This window comes from Nansenia antarctica, assembly GCF_963989245.1.
Source record: "Nansenia antarctica genome assembly, chromosome: 1".
Lineage (NCBI taxonomy): Eukaryota > Metazoa > Chordata > Actinopteri > Argentiniformes > Microstomatidae > Nansenia > Nansenia antarctica.
In genome coordinates, this window is record NC_137674.1 from 9878199 (window position 1) to 9893288 (window position 15090).

At 40.2% G+C, this 15090-nt stretch overlaps 1 protein-coding gene across 1 annotated transcript in view; it reads left to right on the plus strand.

The window, feature by feature from the left end:
- The first annotated feature begins 5591 nt into the window (after window positions 1-5591).
- col21a1 (collagen, type XXI, alpha 1) overlaps window positions 5592-15090 on the plus strand; it is a 41693-nt gene continuing 32194 nt past the window's right edge. The window contains exons 1-6 of the mRNA XM_080530777.1: window positions 5592-5693; window positions 9070-9200; window positions 9490-10050; window positions 12962-13130; window positions 13242-13470; window positions 14319-14492. Of these exons, the coding sequence (XP_080386903.1) occupies window positions 5686-5693; window positions 9070-9200; window positions 9490-10050; window positions 12962-13130; window positions 13242-13470; window positions 14319-14492 (1272 nt within the window). The 5' untranslated portion in view covers window positions 5592-5685. The remainder of the gene's footprint in view (window positions 5694-9069; window positions 9201-9489; window positions 10051-12961; window positions 13131-13241; window positions 13471-14318; window positions 14493-15090) is intronic.

A 15090-nucleotide genomic window follows, 5' to 3' on the forward strand; every position in this document is an offset into this window, starting at 1 on the left:
AAGCAAAAAAGGAACCTTTTCACAAAGTCAGTAGTGCATTGTGGATGATGAATTGGTGAAGGGGCAGAGGAGATATATGTATACGTTAATTCTGGTCATTAAATGCTTCAGTGTAAATATGCCTCCAATCTCCACCCTGAAAGACTGAGATACAGTACACCCTTTTGACTGTCTCTGAAAATCTGCTCTAGGGACATTGGCCATAAAACAACACTTCATTTCCACGGTTCATTTGAAAAATACATTAATATGTAAAGAAAAAAAGAAGAAAAGAAAGAAAAGAAAATCATGATTGTTGTATGACATGTTTTATTTAAACTGATCTTATATGAATCCAAGTTGTCTTCAAATATTACTGTTCTTTATAATAAAAGTAAAAAACCGATCCCTTGTGTTACAATACTACACCAACTGTGCTTCAGCGCTTCTTTTTTTTTAATGAAGTTGTCTCAATATAACTGGTACTATATTGTTCACATTTGATAAATTCACCTCCTCAATTGACATAATTTAAATGTTACTGACCCCAACCTGGTTCAAACCAGCAAAAATACAAAGTGTAATGGAAATTACAGTTAATGCATGTTTACACTGTATATTGTAGTTTACGGCATTTTCCTTGTAGGAGACTTTATGATCCCTGTGCTCTTTATTTATATTCAGTAAGGAAATGATCTATCACTGCCTGTATATTTCATAACATGTTTCCTTCCATACTGTACCTTTAATTAGAAACACATTGCTATGAATTTCGGCTAACATGGAAATGAATGAAAACACTCAAACCTCCATAGGTTTACAATGTTCCTCATGTTTGAATATTATTGAATATGTATTGTGCAGTAAATCTGATTTACAATTTAAGTCTGAACAGGCTTCCTGGAGTTACTTAGGGATAAGTGCCTTACTCAACACTATTGGTGGTGTTCCAAGGTGGGATTTTGAACTCTCTTCTGATCGCCAATCCAACTCACTATCCACTAAGCCACCATTACGTCACTCTTCCTCATTTGACCAGATTCTTTTTCACAGGAATTCCCTACACTCAGCATGTCAAATCTAGCTTACTGTATCCGTGCTTGCATTGTTTTGCAATGATGTATTTTCTTACTAGCTATGAAAACTAACGGTTTATAACATTGATCAGCAAATTGTGTTTGACAGGATCAAGGAAATCACACAGAACTTAACTCTAACGCTAACCCCAACCCTAACCCTAATCCTTACTGACTTACATAATAGACAGTATTGCCTTGTAGTGTAGCATAAGGAAAGGTAACCTGTGATTTTGCCCACATAAGTGAACTATACATGGATCTCAGATACCAGTAAAAACAAAAGAAACTGTTGAAACCCCCCAATGCTAATATACCGTGAATAGGCCCACTCACTCCTTATTCGTTTTATAAACTGCATCTTTGCTGAGTTGAACGATACACATGGGGTTTTTATGTTATCCTATTATCTGTTCCACATAACAGGTCCAGTGGAGGCAGAGGCGGGTCCTTGGAGGAACACACAGGAGAGGCTCTCCATGTACACCTCCATGTCCATGAAACAGTCTGTTTCCTGGCTCACGTGTGTGAGTTTTCCCTGTAAGAGACCCACCTAGGTGGCCATCACTTTCTCCCACACTCTCCTGTTGACACCCCATCTGTGGTTGCAGCATCCTGTGCTCTGCGCTGTGCTGTGTTGTTCCCACAGAGGATGTTCTAGCCAATCTTCTCCATGGAAAGTCTTATTATTCCAGTCTCTGTCAGCCTAATCACCCGCCCCAGCAACGCATCAAACTAATCTTTGTGGCAAACCGCACAAGTGATAATTTTTTATTTGCTGTTTATTGAATGGAATTATGAACCATTACTGCTCGATCAGTCTCCCCTGCCAACAGAAAGAGTGTCTGTTCATGACACGTCATGGTTCAAAGTGAGGGTAAAGGTAAAGATCTACGTAAAGAGGGGTGTAAAGGGAGTGGGATGCTTTATTATGTCCTCAGTTAACCATTAACTGCACTGTCTCAACGAACTCCATAAAGGACACCAAAGACAAGACCAATGACAATTATATTGTATTTAAAATAATGAATTCATCATAAGTGGGAGAGAGAGTGCTGGTGGTATTGTCCCTACTGAGGCAGCCCTAGTGTGTAGGAATATAGGACCCTGACTGTACGATCACAATATTTCTCTTGGGCTTCGTATGAATATTTCAAAAAAAATGTTTTATATCAAATGCTTTATTTTCAAAATATTTTCTTCTTTTTTTAACACAGCACAGTCATAGTTAACAACGAACATTGCTTCCACCCTCCCCTCCCCCGGTCAATCCTTGCTCCAAACAAAGTATACTTCTGTACAGATCTTCTTCATCAGATGAAAAGAAAATGCCACAGGGTGCCAACATTGATTATAGTGTCATATTGAAAGAAAAGAAAAGTAAATAAATGCAATTATAAAAAAAGGGAAGTTTCCTGGATGTATAAAACAACTCAAAACGCATCTCAACAGGACAGCATGTCTGGATCTAACTCCTGAAAGTAGTCTAAGAAAGGCCCCCACACCTTATCAAATTTCTTATTTAAGTGTTATTGAGTAACGTATCTTCTCTAATTTAAGACGGGACATAATGTCACTAAGCCATTGAGCATGGGGCGGGGCTGCACTCTTCCATCTCAGCAGGATAGCTCTTCTAGCCAAGAGAGAGGCAAACGCCCGAGTACGGCGTTGGATAGGGGTGAAGAGTGTATCGTCCTCCCCAGCGGTACCAAAAAGGGCAATCAAAGGGTTAGGTTCTAACTCTGCCCTTGTAACCTGGGACAACGTACCAAACACCTCTCTCCAGTATTTCTCTAGCCTGGGTCATGTCCAGAACATGTGGATAAGGGTTGCATCCTCCATTTTACATCTGTCACAGCGGAATATTTCAATTTTGAATGTGAATGTGACAAAGATTTTAGATTTTTTTTTATTAGATTCAAGCTTTTTGTCATTGCACAGGGTACAACAAAATGTATTTTAAGTGCCTTGCTCAAGGGTACAACGGCAATGGTAAGCACCTTAGATACTATGATGCCAGCAACCCTCCAGTCACCAGCTCACATCCGGCTCTCTCCTGAGGCGGGGATCGAACCAGCAACCTTCCAATTGCTAGCCGGCCTCTCTAACCTCGAGGCTACCTGCCACCCTTGACCATGTATGTATGTGTATGTAGTTGTATAGTATGATGTCGTTACCATTTTACATGTGTATTGCTTTTCCTACATTTTCAAACAAGAGAGGCCCTCACATCCCAGCGGTCCCCTCCCTCCCTTTCCTCCCTCGCTGTGGCCTCCAAACCTTCTCTCTCTTTCCTCCCTCTCGCTGTGGCCTCCAAACCTTCTCTCCCTTTCCTCCCTCTCGCTGTGGCCTCCAAACCTTCTCTCCCTTTCCTCTCTCTCGCTGCGGCCTCCAAACCTTCTCTCCCTTTCCTCACTCTCACCTTGGCCTCCAAACTGGACAGAACGCACTCATGCTGAGGTCGAATATACATTTCAAAATAAGCGACATGACTCCGAAGCATTGTCAAGTTTTCCAGGTGTTCCTGTTTTGAACTCATTCATCACAGCCATGTAATGCTCAGATTAGCCATTCGTCAAGCGTGGAAGTCAATTGCCAGACAGTTGTCAGCAGGTGAGCCTGCACCACGAGGGTGTGCTGAGACGCAGGGTCTCCCAGGGCGGATTCAATAACTCTCTGCTGCCTGAGTTCAGACCAAGCGCCATGTCGAATGAACTTTGGAAAGGAATGCTGTGGCATCGGAATGTTTCAAAGCACCATGCCTGGTGGGTAGACATTGATCCCAGCATTGCCGCTTAGTTAGTGTTTCACTTCAGGATGTGGGTGATGATGTGGAGGTGATGGAGACGTATGCAAAGAAGCTAAATCTACGAGAAGAAGCTGAAGAAGCTGTGTAAGACTATAGTTAGTCAATCCCTGTACATGTGGGATTGACTATTTATGTGTAATGATTTGGCCACTAAATATAATATCAGTTCTCCCATAGAGTAGGTTAATTTATGTTATGTTTAAGTAACATTGTTGACCATATATTAAACAAAGCAGTTAAACATTCTCTTTGGGGCCTTTGCAGCTGTGAAGTATATATTATATAGTTCAGTTGTGGCATAGTGTAAAGCACAGACCATACAGGATTATACACTGGGAACTAGAAACAGTAGAAAAATGGCTGATATAAGTTATTTATTTCCACCCATTAATTTCCTGATCCATCTTTGATTTATGCAGGTGAACCTTCCATTTGAAACACCGGTGAATTATTATTTCTAAGTATATTTTCAAGGGCAATATAGTTTTGATGGACCACTCTCCTGGCCCGTCACATTTTTTCCAGGCTAACACTATGTTCTCTTACTTTACAACTATATAGAGGTAGCTTTTGCGTGCTAAGTAAAAGTAAAATTCCGTCATCAACATTGCAACGAAGCAGCCATGTCACTGACATGATGATTTATTTCGCCTGATTTTATTTATGCAGTTAATTTTGTAAGATTTTATTTGTATTACATTTTTTTGGCGATCATATTTTGGCAATTGCTTCCTTATACATCAGAACAACAGTATTTCATATTCTACCTAGTATGTTACACTGAATCCTTAGTCTCTGGGGCACTGTAGGTTAAGAGAGCTGAGTATTCCAGCTTGGATAGTGGAGCTGTGTCTGTTGATATCAGTATTGACTTGCAGATTCATTAACACAGAGCTTCTCATTAGTAGATGTACTATGTACTATGTAGTATGTACTAGTACTATGGTGCAGCCTGCTGTGCAGTTCAGACACAATAAAACCCTCTAAAAGTCTACATTCTCACTACTGTATATCAGCCTTGGCTTCACTTTCTAGATGAGTTTCGCAAGAGCAAAACTGGAAAAGAACCATAATAGATTTTAGGGCCTCATTCATAGACTTGTACAGTAGCTAGAACATGATCACATTGGTAAGTTAGTAGAATGAGCACATAAAGGTGAGATGGCAATGGCAGCACTGAGACTGGGCCCTCAGCACACTGACTCATAGCACATCACAGAAACTCTAACAGACTGACATGTCGGTTGCCAAGCCTGAGGTTCTGAGTTTGTGAAGTCATGCAGCCTTATCTAGTGTGGGTTCTGCTTCCAGGAACCCTGCATACTCTCTGTTTATACCAAAGCCACCATACATAATCCAAATCCTCAACACTTGGAAGGATGCTGTCCTTGTTACTATTATTTTCCCCCTGCACGGAGAGAAAGGGGCTGTCTCTTTCAGTATTTCAGGCTCTCCTTATCTGCCTCTCTTTCCACCCTTGGTAATTGAGAGTGGCTGCAGGCCAGAGAGAGAGAGAGGGAGAGAGATAGAGAGAGAGAGAACACGAGAGAGAGAGAGAGAGAGAGAGAGAGAGAGAGAGAGAGAGAGAGAGAGAGAGAGAGAGAGAGAGAGAGAGAGAGAGAGAGAGAGAGAGAGAGAGAGAGAGAGAGAGAGAGAGAGAGAGAGAGCGCAAAAGAGAGAGTGAGAGAGAGAGAGTGTTGCTGGAAAGTGGATGGAGAGGGCAGGCTCTCACTCACATTCAGAACATTTGCAGTGCTGAAGCTTCCCCAAACCCAGCTTATTCAGCCTGACGCTCGGCACAGCTATGGCCATAGGGCATCAATGAGAAGGTGAGGGCTTGGACTTACCTGTTGTGATTTTGCATGTGTGCATGATGTGGTCTGCAACCAGAGTTTGATTAGTAATGTGCTTGTAGTGGCTTTTATTTTGGATTGTTTGCTACAGAATGTGTCTCTGAAATTATGAAACAAACATTCTTATTGAAAAGTTGATCATTTTTATTGCATGATGCAGAGGGCATACTGTATGCTGTAGTTTTTTTTCTAGTTTAAGTAACGTTTTGTCTTTCAGAAATAAATGCAGTTTTTTTGGTTGCAATGAACCGCAATTAACAATACACATGACAGAAAATATGAGACGGCTATGTTTCTATGTGTATCAGTGTCAGATAGTATACCAGACACTGTAGTATTGTGTAGATTCCTCGAATCAGTGCTGCAGCAGCACCATACTGAAGACATTAGGAGCAGTTATCAGTCCCTTGTTTGTGCCACTGTCATATGCAAAGAATGAATGGAATTATTTAACTGAACTGCTGGGCGCTCGACTCATCTCATAAACTTTTTTTTGGGGGGGGGGGGGGGGGGGGAGATCCGTACAAAAGATACCAAAACTTGGAGCATCCATGAATTATTTTCATGGTTTTCCGCAGGTGTGACAGTTTTATATGAAACTAAAACTGGGTAATCCCAAATGCAAAACTTCTCAGTCTAAAATAGGACCATGTTGGACAACTATAGTGGATACTCCTCCCAGGTTGCAAGTGGTGCAGTGCTCTGTGATGATATGGGTTTATAGTTTGGATTATTTGAATTGATTTCATGGGAGAGCTGATATAATGTTTTGGCTCTTCCCATAGTGCCTGAGGTACTTGGCAGCAATTAAATTCCCCCTTATGTTGGTTAGGTTTTTGTACATGCTGAACAGCAGTTGTTGATTTTGGAATGGAACAACTTTTTTTATTGCACTATTTAAAGCAATTTAGTACTACATGCAATGGTTGCGATATCATGCAGTCATTAAAGACTGCAGGTGCTAATCTGGAAATGTGCACTTACGTACATAACGCACTAAAATGTGCATGAAGTATATATATATATATGCAGTTATAACCATATATAACTACATTTTAAAGGTGTTATCGCAAAATCCGACTTGTTCGATAAGGCAGAACATTTAATCAAAGATGGTAAGACCACAAAACCAGACAATCAATCATCTAGTATTTGCATGGTTTTGTGTTTTCTGTCCAAACCACTAAAAGGTTAATGCCATTGGTAACACCTTATCTGGAAAAGTGGGAGGAATCAGCTGTTCAACGCTGGCTTCCTGACTCCCACGTCCAGCTGGACCAAACACACTAGGCCTGACATAAATCTTTTCCTAAGTATCGCTACAAACCAGAGGAATATAACTCAGCAGCAAATCCCCAAAGGATTTGGATGTCATGTTTTAGATACAAAATGTATGACTTTATCTATTTGTTTAATTCTTGTATTTGAAGAGGGATGTTTTAATACATTACACACCAGCATTACAGCCCTGCCATTCCGTCATCTTCACCAAGGTGGAGAGAGCCATAAAGCGTCCCAGTAACATCACAGGTCAAAGACTGGGGTCATAGTGCAAAGTGCCATATGGTGAAAGGCACACTGGCCTTCAAAACAAGTGCACTGGTAGTTTTAGTGGCCATTTTCTGCATCCTGCTTGCAATCTCATGTTTAGCATACTCCATCAAGTCTCAATGTACTATTATGTGTTATGTTGTGTTACTGCGTAATCAAATCCCAATCAGTTCTATTTTCACTCTGGGACAAAAGGTAGTTTGCTTTCCCTTCGTCATGACATGTGTTTGGTCACTGTCCAGAGCTGGAATTTCACTGTCTGACGATGTAAATGAATTCCATGTGGGTTGAGCAGAGAGATGTAGAAATATCCAGTTTTGGGGGAAAGTCAATAGAGGGAAAAGCCATGCCGACTGGCCTGTGTTTACGGTGGGGCTTTCCAGCTACCTCCCCCAGAGCTCTGGTTGGGGAGAGCATTGGAGTAAATGGCCAGCTTTACCATGGCTGTTGGCCTCAGCGCCTCATTGAACTGAGGCCTCAGATCCTGGGTCAGAGAGTGGAAAAACACAGTCATGTTATGGCTGCGATAACACACTGCCTGCACAGCTACACATGGTGGGCAAGGGTTAGATCTCGGTCATTGTAAAATGTACCTATCCAAGTTAGGGGGAATCCATAGCCTTATATTGATCAGAGAGATGGACTGAGATGATCAAACACCCTCCCTCTCTTCCTTCCACAAATGCCTTCTGTGGAGCGTATCTGTTCCTCATTTATGGCTGCTTCTTTTTATAATGTCTGCAATTTTTTTTACTTTGACTTGCTGGAAACTGCAATAAAATACAAGCTACTAAGCAGCCAGAGGGAAACAAAGTCTGATCAAAAGTCTTCACAGACAGACAGACGCACGCAGGCACGGATGCAAGCGTGCGCACGTGTAGGATATTTACGTTAGAATTTGGTTGAAATAGATCACGAGTAAAGCTTCTGAGTTACAGACTATTTATTTAAACAAAGGTACATACAGCTTACGCCTTACAGCATTACTACTCTGATGTCATAGATGGTCAGCCCAGTGGGAAAGAGGAAGAGCTGTCTTTACCTCACACATTTATACTCCCAGTGATATGCTAATACAAGTCTATGACAAGGCACCTATACAGTCCTATCACCTTACAAAGGACAGGTTGGGGTGTGAAAAGGGGGATAGGTTACAGACAGTATCACTCAGGTCAAAGGGCAGGGGGTCAGGTCACAGGAAGGGAGGCCATCTTGACCATGTGGTCTCTAGGACAAAGGAATGCTAAGCCATACAACCGCCCTTGTTAGTAGAACCCTTACAGAACTATACAGGTCTATGAATGTGTGTGCAATAAGACACACGCCTACGGGTTCTATACACAGGTCTATGTGTGTGTGTGTAAAAATATGCCACATGTGTGTACAAATATACCACACACATACACACATAATGTATTCCAAGTACAGTAGTCTCACTATGAGTTTCAATAAGGATTTAGGGTTACGCAGATTACAAGTACAGTAAATTCATCTTCAGTGCATCATTTCATCTGCAATCTCAGGTTACCACTTCACGATGAACAGTTTAGAATGCATCTTTCATCTTTCATGCTCACTAGCATGGACCTAATTTACATTGTAAGTTGCTATGTTGTTTGCAACGAACAAATGCAACGAACCGCCTCCTCATTAACCCTAACTTTAAATATCCAAGATACATGCCATTCAAGTAACAACTGTATGTTTTCGATGAATTGTCTGTAGTTGTTCGGTCATATTAACTGATATCAATGTGAGGACCTCGCAGCAATGCAATGCATGTGTTTCTCTTTCCCTCTAGGTGCAAAATTGGAGCTTGGTACCTCAGCATCATGAGTTGCAAAACCAGATCCATGCATTGTGTCTTTCGGTGTGTGTGCTTCATGCTCCTTCACTTGTTTTGTTCAGCACAAGATGAGGACATGAGATTGAGTAAGAGCACTTCTGTCTTCATCGTTATGTTGACACGTTTTCAATGCATGTTGTCCATTATTTATCATTTATACGATATACTGAATGCATGTTGTGGCTCTATGTGTACACGATTGACAAAGGTCTATCGATATAACTTCATTCTTTCCGACTCCACGGCCTTTACTGCTTATTGAAGACCATCAGCTAATTTCATTGAGTTCATTAGAAATAATAGACATTTACAACATCTACATCACATCTTAAAGCCCGGTGTAACACCACTCATTCTACCATCTCTCTCTTGCAGGCTGTAGAACTGCTCCAAGCGATTTGGTTTTTATTCTGGATGGATCATGGAGTGTAGCTGATGTCAATTTTGAAATAGTCAAGCGATGGCTGGTCAACATCACCACCAGTTTTAACATCGGGCAGAAGTTTACCCAGGTGGGAGTCGTCCAGTACAGTGATGATCCATTCTTACAGATACCACTGGGGAAGCACTTCTCTAGCAAGGATCTCATCAAAGCCATGGAATCCATTGAGTATATGGGAGGAAACACAAGGACAGGAACAGCCATAAAGTTTGCCAGCGACAAACTGTTTTCCCTCTCTGAACGTGGCCCAAAGGGCCTTGCGAGGATCGCTGTGGTTGTAACCGATGGGAAGTCTCAGGATGAGGTGTTGGCAGCAGCGGAAGCAGCGAGGAGGAAAGGAATTATCCTCTTCGCCATCGGTGTGGGGTCAGAGACGGAAGAGGCTGAGTTGAAGGCAATCGCAAACAAGCCCTCCTCTACCTACGTGTTCTACGTTGAGGACTACAGAGCTATCTCCAAGATCGGTGAAGTCATTAGGCAGAAGTTGTGTGAAGGTAAGCATTTTTGTTATGTCTAAATAGCTCATGAATGGACATATTGCATATGTTTCTATATCTGACTTGGATTACAGTAGGCCTAATACTTGACAAATTTACAGTTCAACTTTACATACCACAATGTTGTTTTATGGCACTAACTTTGATTGAGTGTAGAGATTATACTGTCCTTTGACTAGTAAATCATCTGTCCTTGAGAGAAACGGCTGAGCTTTCCACCTTCCTGTAAGATTGGTTTTGTGCCTCAAAAGCAACGTACTCATGTGTATATCAATTGGAGAATGTTTATCATTGATTTACCTAGAGATACTGTGTACATGCAACAATATCAGTGTATTGGATTATTTCACAACCCAAAAGGATTAAAGTGGTTGCTCATTCCACCTCTTTAGGGCTGTTAGTCGATTAAAACAATTGGTTGATAATCCTTCCCTATTAGTTGATTAATCTCATTTGGTGTGTTTATATTTTCTCATATTTTTCTCCTTGCAATGTAGGTGGTTGGATATTTTGTAAAAACGTATACAAGAAACCCAAAGTGGTGATCAAACAATGACTGGGGTAGTAATAGGGTACTCTACAAGTTAACAATGAAATGATGGCCTCCAAATTAAAGGTGCAAATTGTCTGTTGTTTGTATTGCTTGAACCAAGCTTCCTTGATACATCACTCTTCTTTACTTGACTACATGTCACTCACTTGATTGATTGATTGAAAACTTTATTAGAAGATTTGCAGAAGTAGGTACATGAAAGTACATATTACATACAAGGTCAACTAACAGGATAAAAACCCAAGAAAGCCACTGGCTTATTTCAATTTCAATAATTCACTCTAGCTTAACTTCTTGTCCTTAGTCTGATATATAGAAATATGTCATTATTATTTCATCTATTACAGTTTTTCTCAATTGCTAAAACACATTTCACAAAACTTTCCTCCATTTTCCCAAAACTCTAAACACAACACACTTTTCTAAAGCTACATAAACAAAACCACACCTTCTCTCTTCAAAACTTTTTTCACACCAAAACAGCTGCTCAAAGCCTGCAAAAATGTAAACACTATACGCATCATTACAGACTACAACAAAACAACTGAAAACACAATGTTCAGTGTGTGAGAATGTTCTTTTTAAGAACTGCCAAAGCACATTTTTAGAAACCTTACAGTATCTGTTCTCAGAATATATCACTGTAGAGTGTGATGTTTTTTTACATTTATTTATGGAACTATACCACACACACACACACACACACACACACACACACACACACACACACACACACACACACACACACACCACAATCATTTGCAACAAGTGTCTTAAATGTTGAGTCGTTATGTTTAATGAATGAAGCCAGGTGTGTTCATTGTGTTCAAATTTTGCTGACTGTGGCAAGCATTTTGCATCACATGAGCTTTAATTTGAGAATTTGAGCAGAGTTTTTTGCAACTTGTGTTTTAGCAAGACAAAATGTGTTTAGATTTATGAGAAAAGGAGGATTGTGTTTTGTGAATTGTGTCTTCATGTGAAATGTGTTTATGGTTTTGGCAAATGGGGGCTAGTTTTATTAAATGTGTTTAGAGAACTGGTCATTTGGTTTAGAGAATTGGCTTTTGTGTTTTAGCAATTGGGAAAAACTGTATTATGAAATTCCTATTCCTCCTTTTTCTAAAACGAGTTAAGTCAACTAAAGCATGAATTGGTTAATCTGTTTGATTAATCGATTAATCTGTACAGCCCTAGCTTAGACATCTTTTAGACTTCTCAAATTGTTTACTCTGAGGATATGAATAGCCGAACTGTCACAACAATATGATGTGATATTACAGCTCCATGGCAAAGTAGAGCCTTAGGGCAATAGGTTCAACAACCAATAGCCCTATTCCCACAGAGTTAACGATAAAATGCCTGAGAAGATTTCACAGTATTTTTTGTCTGACCCCAGTTAACACAGGACTTGATTTACTGTGATTGAAAGTGGGAGGTGAGAGTTGGGTAGCGTCAGGGAGGGGTGGAATTCAATGCAAATGCAGATTGGCCTCTTACCAGGATCGTGGCTCAGTCTGCCACAGGTAAAATATTGAGTGATATGCCCGACCCCAGGTCAGTTTACACAGACAAGAGTACCGTTAAATGACCTGGATATGCCTCTGAGTAAACCAATGGGGTTTTGGTATTGCCATGGACCAATTAATTATAATTGTTTCATGGGGTGATACCACATTTGTGTAAAACTGAGGGGAATGTGCATGGCTTTTGGCAGTGAATCCTTGCAAGCAACATAACAATAATACAAATTGGATGTTTATAGTCTTGTTGAGAAGGAAACAGATATTTTCCAATACAAAGTTATGTCCTAATGGTATATTACTCAGCAAAATCCAAGAGGACTTGTAAAAATCACATAGAACAACATAACACTAACAAACACTTTTAAATGAACACTGAATGAAATGATTGAGATAAGTAATCACATTTTGGGTTTGATAGTAGCCTACATTTCTATCTGGTTTCCCCAATAGGATGGAGGTTACTTAGACAGACTACATACTATTTGCAAAATGCATGCCAATGTCTCTTACTACAGATGTTTTCATACTTCAGTTTCAATGCCAAATGGATAGAGTTCTTGCACTCCAGGAACTCTTTGTAACCACGTTGACCAACCTAAGCAAGGGGTTTTCTATTTATAATGATCTGCCATCAACAAAACATCTAGTAATATTCAAAGGTGTAGAACACTGAATAAATAAGGTATGGTATAGAAGTATGATGTAAAGAAAAGTATAATGATACTTGTTGATGGCTGTATTAATACTTTGTTCCATATAAATTGTAAACTTCTACCTATCGTTTTTTTCTTTAAAATTAATTTAAACTTCTATTTCTGATTCATTGCAGAGACTGTTTGTCCAACAAAAATCGCAGTTGATGACAATTTTGAAGTGAAAGGCTTTGATATTTTGAAGCATCTGGACTTGGCCAAAAAGGCCAAAAAGACCCAAGGGTCTTTCTATGGCACTAAAGCCTATCAGGTGACACCTCGTGTTGACTTGAGCGAAAGCACAAGGTAAGCTTAAAACATGTTATACACCATGTCTACTTTTACCAATCCCTCAGATGTGTGTGGTATTGTACTGATGTGATAATGAACTAATATTGTTTTCTATTTGGCCTATAGGGCCTTGTTTCCAGACGGTCTCCCTCCGTCCTATGTCTTTGTGTCCACGCTGAAGTACAAAGGCTCCGTCACCATGGAGCAGTGGGATCTGTGGAGGGTACAGACCCATGATGAAAAACCACAGATGGCAGTCTCTCTAAATGGATTCGACCAAACAGTCGCGTTCACCACAACCAGCATATCACCAAGTGGTACTCAGACTGTAGTCTTCACATCGCCAACAGCAGCGGTAATAATACATAATGCCTAACTCTGGCCATATTACCAAATATTACCAAAACAGAGTATGAAAATGTCATGTCACTGCATCTTTGTACATTTATGAAACCTCAAATTAGAAAGAAAAAAAGCCTGTTAAACTCTATTAGTTAGCCATCAGAACTGACGACCAACATGTAAATATTATGACAGAGGTACAGCCTCTGCAGTCCATAAAGTACAGAGAGGGGTCATGCTATAACTGAACTGGAATCTGTAGTATGCTTACCACATCACTGGCCGATAGGTGTGTGTGTGTGTGTGTGTGTGTGTGTGTGTGTGTGTATGTGTGTGTATGTGTGTGTATGTGTGTGCATGTGTGTGCTGGGGTGGGGGGGTTAGGGGGTGTTTATCACATCATGGGTCTATAGGTGTGTGTGTGTGTGTGTGTGTGTGTGTGTGTGTGTGTGTGTGTGTGTGTGTGTGTGTGTGTGTGTGTGTGTGTGCGCGCGCGCGTGCATGTGGCGGCCAGTTAGAGCAGTCACTTGTCGGCTATTTGATATCAACATTCTTTCTTTTTCCTATTGGCCATGTGCTAGGTCTACTTTACAATGCATTTTACATGCCTGAGCTTAGTGTCTTGAATTCCTTACATTCTAACCACCATATGGATTAGTGATTGGGTGAAAAGATGTACTGGAACTGAATTCCAATCCTCCACGTTGTGGATCTGAAGTTTGAAGTTATTTATTTATTTAAAATTTGATCATTCCAGAATTATGAACTCCATGACTCCCTCATCTGTGTGAGACATGTTCATAGTCCTTGCTAACCCATCATAACATTTGAATATTTCTATTTCTGTTTGTTGAAAACTAGAAACTATTTGATGAAAAATGGCACCAGCTGCGTCTCCTGGTCACTGAGGAGGATGTTACCCTGTATGTCGATGACTTGGAAATTGAAACCTTGGCTTTGGAACCTCCTGTTGGTATCTTCATTAATGGCAAGACCCAAGTTGGAAAGTATGTCAGCAAAGAAACAACTGTACCAGTAAGTTTATCAAGAGACAACAGTTCTTTATTTTTTTTATAATACATTGTGAAATTTGCTATTTTTCAACTACTTTAAATATTTGCTTTTCATTGGATAACAGCTGTTATCATCACTGGTTAGACCAGTGGCTACTGGCCTAGCTCTCAAACAGGATGTCATAGTCTCTGAAACATTCTGACCTCCGTTGACTTCATCTTATTTAGACGTTGCTTTATTTGGCTGTGTTAATACTTGGTGTTCTGTAAAAGCTCAAGCTGCGAACAATCATAATAATGATGTGGTTTATCATGATGTGCAAGATTGAAACTATTTTGGGCCAACTACTGTTTGAAAAGTGATACTAGAATGAAACTTGTTTAACATGCTATAACAAGTCTAACATGACCTGCAAGTAAGTTGCAAATATAAGAAAGGTGAATGAATGAATGAATGAATGAATGACTGAATGAATGAATGGTCTTTATTGTCTTTATTGTCTTTATTGTCATTAATACAGTACAGGTACCATACAACGATTTGAAATATATATACGGTAAGCTAGCTACGGTTCAACAATTCAAAATAATTGGTAGGCTAGGGTAGCTGCAGACCTTCT